The sequence below is a fragment of the Gouania willdenowi genome, unplaced genomic scaffold (genome assembly GCF_900634775.1).
Source record: "Gouania willdenowi unplaced genomic scaffold, fGouWil2.1 scaffold_145_arrow_ctg1, whole genome shotgun sequence".
NCBI lineage: Eukaryota > Metazoa > Chordata > Actinopteri > Blenniiformes > Gobiesocidae > Gouania > Gouania willdenowi.
Genome location: NW_021144894.1, coordinates 1 through 8,144, shown reverse-complemented (window position 1 = coordinate 8,144; position 8,144 = coordinate 1). Strand labels below are relative to the sequence as shown.

Genomic DNA, 8,144 nt, shown 5'->3' with positions numbered 1-8,144 from the left:
CAGACAGAGGAATGTTTTTGTGAGCGGATGGGTCCACAACACGGCTCTACTATGATTATTGTTTGTTCTGCGCAACAAACAATATATATTATTCTATGTGTTAAGATGCTAGTAACTACAATATAAACACACACACACACGGCTGATGCGTATGCGTGCACTACACCAGGATATACATGCTGAACTTGCGACTTTGGTGTTGTAAAACGTTTATTTTTCGTGGTACTTCCTTGTCTCTTTTTTTAATTTTTTTTATTTCTCAACAACCTGTGACGGATTATGTGCATGACACGCGTGTGTGAGGGATAACACACAAAGATGGAGGTAGACACACACACAAACAGTGTTTATATTAAAAATATACTAAATGAGTAAAAGAAAACAAAAAACTACACAATATTTTTTTTAAAGAGTACACAAAACAACAGAAATGCACAAATATACAAAAAGGTTCCAAAAACACACAAAATGTTTCAAAATACACAAAAATAAATATTTATACACAAAATGACAACTCTAATGCACAAAGCTACACCAAAAAGGATACAAAAATACACACAATGATTCCTGAATCACACTACCACAGCAACAAAAAACTATAATTACAGAAAAAATGCACAAAAAGATAACAGATACAAAAATACACATGACTCCAAAAAACATATAAAAATGAGTAAAAAACAAACACTTTAGAATCAAAATGTGTATACTGCTACTCTGCCACTCACATGCTCACTTTATATTTTGTATATTCTGTATATTTTATATTTTATTATTAGTATTATTATAGTCTAGTATTTTAGTATTTTTAGTATTTGGTATTATTAGTTATCTTTAATTGGGAATAGTTGGGTTCTTTTAATCTACCTCTTCATTTTGTTTGCTTACTATTACTGTGAAAGGGAGGACTCGCAAAATAAGATTTTCATTGTGTGGTGCAACTGTCTGGTTTTACTGTGCATATGACAATAAATATCTTGAATCTTGAATCTTGAATGTTCATGTCCCATAGAATTAAACCAGGTAAATCTTATACACACTATTTTACTTTGCACCTGCAAATAAACCCCTTTATAACACTACAAAGTACAGAGTATGTACACCTATTTGTACATCCAACCTTCAAAACACATACTGATTTGGACATAATTGACAATTCTACTTAAGCTCCTCCCAGTACATGAATGCATATTTCCGACGGGGACTACACTAGTTCATTTAATTGCAAAAAAAAATTAAAAAAAACATGCATTGTTGATTTAAAAAGATTGCACTACAGGTAGTGTTGACCTTAGACAGCATGTGCAGATAAGGCAAAAAAAAAAAAAAAACCCAACTGTTCCAGGAATGTCTGGCCCACAAACCATAGCCTTCCAACATTATGGCCCACAGCAAGATGTAGTTAAATAGCCCTGCACTCCATACTACACACCAGTGTGCTGTCTACTCACACACTCAATAAGGCTAACTGAGTTCATACGTATTTAATTATGAATTATTTTTTATTTCAAAGCATTGTTTTCCTTTCCTTTTTCATTGTCAATGATAATAAATGTTCCTCATTGTGGGATTAATTATTTTATAGCTTATAGTCTGTACTGTACAGACTTTATTGAGTTTAAAGCCCCCTCCACCAAAAAAACTAATGTTTTCACTGGTGGTTTATACTGAGATAAATAAAACTGTTGTGAAATGTTTATTGATATTGTATTATTCTGTTCATCTGTACATTTGACTGCAAGTCAATACATTAATGAACAGCTGTGTGATGTGGTGTTTTCCAACCAATGAGGACACAAGCACTTTTATTTCATAGTTATAGTTTTTATTTCATAAATCTATAAAAGTAACTCTGTAAACAACAGGTAAAGTGTGATCTGATCATATTTGATAGTCTGCTGATTTATGTAATTGTTTCTAATAAACTATTGCCTAACTTTAACTTACTTTATGCTTTGTTTAACCAAACTGTAATAGATGAGGTGTTTTATTCACATATGAAATATGTATGTTTTATCATTTCTATCATTTGTTGAACTCTATAGAAATCAACCTGCTGTGCATGTGATCGGTGCACATTTATCTCCACATCAGCAACTTCTGATTGTTCTTCAGATCAGTTTTACATAAAAATATAAAAACATGTCAGGTCTGTGACACAACAACAGATTGATCACCTAAGTTATTTTTTTCAAGTTAGTTCACTCCACCAGCTTTCATAGTCGTGACAAATTTCCAAACATAAACAAAATAAGTAAATTGTTATAAGATTTACAGTATGTTGGCCTCACTGGAGCCAGACTTCAGGATCTGAAGAGAAAAAACACATTTCACACATTTCCTGAACCAGGGATACAGAAACACATAGATCACAGGGTTAAGCAGAGAGTTGAAGAAAAACAGACAAATAACAAAGATGTAAGATGATGGATTTTTCTCTTCAAACCCTGTTGAAAGTAAAACAAGGTAAAATGGAGTTAAACACATTAGAAACACAACAACCACTACACCCAGAGCTCTAGCAGCTTTCAGCTCTGACCTGTTAACCTTCAGTGAACTCTGAAGTGTCACCACTGTAACATGAGAGCACATGGCCTGGGCCTGAGACACAGCCACCATAAACACTCTCACATACAGGAACACTATGATGCTGAATGGAATGATGAAAGAGAAAATTAGATCAATAACTCCACCAAGAGTGTTTGTGTGATTAATGCACATTAGTTTCCTCTGAAACAATAACATGTCACTGTAAAAGTTTCCCAAATTGGTTTTAACTTTAACTTCAAAATATCAAATACAATGTAATTTTCTAGAAACAACACATCAGCAGGTGTTTTCTTTTCATTCATGGCTAAAGTAAACAGAAATCTAAAAACATTCATCACACATCACCACAGTTTTACAGTGACTGTTTTAAATCCCAGCAGCACATTTTCCCTGACTTTTCCTCTTTACAGTATGTTGGCCTCACTGGAGCCAGACTTCAGGATCTGAAGAGAAAGAACACATTTCACACATTTCCTGAACCAGGGATACAGAAACACATAGATCACAGGGTTAAGCAGAGAGTTGAAGAAAAACAGACCTATAGCAAAAACGTGAGATGATACACTTTTCACTCCCAACCCTGATGTAAGTATAACAAGGTAAAATGGAGTTAAACACATTAGAAACACAACAACCACTACACCCAGAGCTCTAGCAGCTTTCAGCTCTGACCTGTTAACCTTCAGTGAACTCTGAAGTGTCACCACTGTAACATGAGAGCGCATGGCCTGGGCCTGAGACACAGCCACCATAAACACTCTCACATACAGAACCACTATGATGCTGAATGGAATGAAGAATGTGAGAAAGAGATTCACAATTCTACCAACAGGATGGATATAAATCATACATTCTCCTGCACAGGAATCAAACTGACCTGGATTTTCTATGTTAGACTCTAGCTTCAGACATTGAAAGATTGTAGAACCAGACCAACATAGGACAATGCATATCTTTGCTCTGTTTTTAGTGACTTTAGTTTGATAGTGCATTGGATCACAAACAGCCACATAACGATCAACTGATATCAACACAACAGTTCCTATTGAAGCAGTAGTGGCAACATAACCTAAAACAGTATAAAAAACACACCAGCCTGCATCTAAAAACCAGCATCCATCAATAAGGAGGATCAGAAGAACCCAGACGAACCCAACAGAGAAATCTGACACAGCCAGAGAGAGGAGGAGGAAGTTGGTGGGAGTGTGCAGCTTCCTGGAGGAGTTAGAGAGAAACACACTGATATCATTATATGATACAACAATTATCATCATAGCAGAAAACAGCAGGAGTCTAACAACATAACAAGTCATAAAACAACAGAACATGTCAATACCTGAAGTGTGAGATGGAGATGATGACCAGCAGGTTGAGAGTCACAGTGAGCACAGAGATGGAGGACAGGATGATGTGAAGGAGCACAGACACTGAGTGAGAACGCACGATCCTCCTGCATGAAGAGTTTCCCAGGTGTGGATAGCAGAGCTCAGCTTCATCAGGTGTGCTCATAGTGAGGAGAAGAAGATGATGAGCTCTGCATCGTTCTGCCTCAGCCTCTCTGATGAACAACTGATATATTATTCCTGCTCCAACACAGGGATGTGGAGGCTGGACCTGAGGACTGGACCTCCCTCAGACACCGTCTGATTGACACATTATTATTCTACTCCTACATGATGCAACACTAAACAATTCTGACCTTTTTCCTTTCGTACTGAATCCTATCAGCTTAGTAAACTCCATACTCAGCATTTATTGAAAACACTCAGTGCTGAGATCTGATTCGTATTCTCATACATTATATTAATAATCCTTTCATAGGAGTGCTGTAAACATAATAGAAAAATCAGCGAAGCTGAACACCTGTGATTCATTCTCCATTTATTCGGATTATATTTATTTTCACATTAATTTTAAACCATTTTACTGGAATCAATAATTAGGGCCCGAGCACAACAGTGTGTAGGACACTATTGTGATGCACCTCGTTTTTATTATTATTAATATTCTTCTTCTTACAAAAAAGTACTATCACATTTTTGAGGACCTACACACATTAAAAATCACAGAGTGGTGGGTAGGTTCATAAATTTAGGCCCGTCAGGAGGGAGCCCGGCCCCTCTGTTGATGGCTGAACCACCGTGTAGGGCACAATTACATTGGGGGGGTGCGTTCAAGCGTGTCGGGGCGATGGGCCTTTGGGGGGCATTCGGGGTCATTGCTGGGTTTACCATGCGGGGTGTGTGGGGTGCCTCTCCTCTTCGGGTGTGGCTGGGTGTCTGGCTCGTCTCCTGGTGGTCTTGGGGACGGTCTCCGTGGTATATGGGCCCTGGGCGGCCTGGCGCACCAGTGTGGGGAGTGGGTGCGCTTGGGAGATGCTGGCGTCTGTACCAGGGTTGGAGCAGGGTTGCGTGGCTCTTCGGGATGATTTTGTTTGCTGGGAGGTGGTGCTTACTGTTCTGGTGGGTGGTGGGTGCTTTCAATGGACTGTCTTGCTGTCTGCCGGCCGATGAGTGGCTCCGGTCACCCTTGGCTGAGGGCTGCTGCACAACGCCAAGTATGTGCCGTTGGTGTGACTCCTTCTCGTGGCAGCGGCTGTTGGTCGCGCACCAGCGGGGGGCGTCACCCCGTGGCTCGTGTTGTTCGGCAGGCGGCGGAGGCTGGGCTGCTGTCCTTCTGCCGCCTGAGGCTGGGGAAGGGCTCTGGGGGTCCTTGTCCTTGGGGGTTCCCGGTGCCGGGGGTGCCCTCGGGGTCTGGTGGGCTCAGCTTGCTAGCTGAGCCGCTCTTGGCGGGAGTCTTTCTGGGCGCCTGCTCTACAAATGGGGGGACTTTCTCTCGTACTTGTATGGTATATTGAAACAGAAATGTTTTTTCCGCCAGATCATGAAAGACAATCGTTAAAAAATAATCTGGATAAAATAACCCACACTAATCCTGTTCCTTTAATTTTAGAGGGGTTATTTATCATCAGGATAACTAGTTCAAACCTACTTGAAAATACAAATGCTGAGGGACCCAAGATGTTTCCCTTCATATAAGTTAAGATATGAGGGCGACCTTTCATCAATCTTTCCATCTACTTCAGATCTAACTATAGATTTAAGTCATTTAAAGGTGCGTTCACACCGTAAAATGTTCTAGGATTTCGGCGGCTATGTGAGCTCCCAAACCAAGTCTCGAGCGGTCAAACAGGTCAATTCTCGAGCTATTGTTTCCACCAGTGTAAGAGCGTTTCCAATCGTAGTCTAGAGCGATTAAGTAATATTTAAACACAAGCGCACTATCAACAGGAAGTGTGGGAGATGATATAGAGTGCACTGTTTTGCAGAACTTCCGAGCATCGGATCTACATCTCTTTTAAAGGGCCCATGTTACGCTAAATGGACTTTTCTGTGCTTTAAACATCATAAAGTTCTATTAAGGCTTCATACACATGCCCTAAGTGTTTTTTTCATTGATTCCATCAATCGTTAGTTAGAGGGTGATTTGCTCCTTTCTTACTGCAGGGTGAGCCCAAACACCTCGCTTCAATTTAATGGCGTGTTCCCACTTTGATGACAAATTTGACACGGCACTGAGCTGGAGAAGCCACGCCTCCAGGAAGCTCTCTGCTGTGATTGATAGCATGACATGGGGCCTTTTAGTGGGAGGTTTTGGTTTTCCTGATTGACTGTGTACTTGTATTTCTGCATTGCCTGAAGGAAAGCCAGTCAACATGGGACAAACACGCACGTTTGTTGATGATTAAGCTAAAAGTATTCTTGTAATATGACCAGGCACCATCTAAGGAGAAGAAAGGATTGATTCTGTCCCAATTTACTGCTGCAATGTCTTGAAGAAAGGACTGCGTGTTAAAGATCTTCAAAATGTGCTTAGTCACAATTACTGGAGGCCAGTTGACTAAGCAGCCAGAATGTGTGCATGCAATGACACAGAGGTCACTCATTTGGCTGAAAACTCCAGGTTGATAGTTTGAAGAAGCATTAGTAAAAATGAAGTTAATTAATGTGGATGATGAGGGGGTTTTGGGGTTGGGTCTGGTAGGCTCAGATATATTGTGGGAGGGATTTTAAGCATTACATTGCTGCAAAACTACGTCATTTGGGTTGATCATGTCCCAGTTTAATTCACCCAGGCACCGCTGGGTGAATTAAACTAATACCATGAGTTTACCATTTTTAAACTAATGGTATTAGTAATGGTATTCATGATACCTATTGATCCACAAAACTGGTAGATCGGCCCATTAGTCATGATTGATTCAGGGCTGTACCAATTACAGCCGAGGACCGATGCCCCTCCCTCTTGGGCCTCGGCTGTCAATCAATCAATCGTACAGAGCGAGAGGAGAAAATGGAGAATAGCAGCAAGAAGTGGAAAGGAGGCGCAGGAAAAAATTGACATAAAATGAGACAAGCGCTTCAGGCAGATGTTGCCAAATGTGTGAAAATAACACAGCTGTTTGCTGATGGCTATGGCAGAGCTCCGTCTTCATCTTCAGCAGCATCTTAAGTGGCTGCAGCCCACAGGTGATGATGGTGGAGGTGGTCGTCAGGTGGATGAGGGGAAGGGGAAACAGGAGGAGGAGAGACTCGCGGTGAGAGTGGAGGGAATCTGAACTACAGCTAAGAAGTGATGAACTGTCGTCTACCTGGGTCAGATATCATATGAATCAAGTTTGAGTGTTATTATTTTTGTTGTGCTTGCTAACTATAACACAATCAGTCATTAGAAGTAGGAAATTTTACAATTTAGCTCACTGTGCATGCTAGCTAGCACAACAGGGTTTTCCTACTGCTCTCTTCAATGTTTTTCATTTGATATAAGTGCTCTATGCAGTAGGGCTGGGCAAAACAAAAAAATGTATCAAATGTATAGATAAAGACGATTTTTGTTTTGCAAATTCGAGTTAAAAAAAGATGTATTTAATCATTATTGTTTTTCCACCACAGTTTTTTCAGACTTTTTTCACATTCCGTCCTTGTGGGTTACCGTAGCGCGATGTGAGCCAGCCCCCTTTTTGTTTACATTTGTTTACCCTTTGAGTAGGCTATATGTGTAAAAATGATGTAAAATTAAATTATCAAAACACTCATTATAATGTATCAAATAAGATTAGATTAAACTTTACTGTCATTACACAAAGTACAGTCCAGAGTAAAACATTTTGCATCTAACTTGAGCGCAAACAAGTAATGTGCTCAAAAAATGCTTAAATTAGAATTTATTAGAATTAGTGCATCTTAAAAGGTCTTAATGTAAGAATGAGGTATTGTTTATACAAACAGCTGTTTTCTTCCAGCCTTAACATCTCACTGTCTCTTATATGATGATGTCACTCATTTTTGGGAGCCTGTCGTTGTTTCCTCTCAGTAAGTATTGTATAGAATACATGATTCAGCTATTTTTCTAGAGTGAACATATCAATACTGTGATCATCTGATCAAGTCCATCAGGTGTTTATTTCTCACCTTTCTCTGTTTGTCTCCTTACACTTTTTAAAGGTTGCCATGTCTGTGTTACTGCTGTGGAGGTCTAAGGTGACTGTTTATTGATGTGGTGAGTACATAGTCTGTGAAAATATCACTTAATCA

At 39.7% G+C, this 8,144-nt stretch overlaps 1 protein-coding gene across 1 annotated transcript; it reads right to left on the bottom strand.

Annotated features, from left to right (window-relative positions):
• Window positions 1–2,954: 2,954 nt before the first annotated feature.
• LOC114458589 (trace amine-associated receptor 13c-like) lies at window positions 2,955–4,181 on the bottom strand. Its single transcript, XM_028440994.1, has 2 exons — window positions 3,887–4,181; window positions 2,955–3,765 (listed from the first exon to the last, which is right to left on the bottom strand). Exons 1-2 carry the CDS (start codon window positions 4,057–4,059, stop codon window positions 2,955–2,957), a joined length of 984 nt encoding a protein of 327 aa, XP_028296795.1. The 5' UTR covers window positions 4,060–4,181.
• Window positions 4,182–8,144: the final 3,963 nt, after the last annotated feature.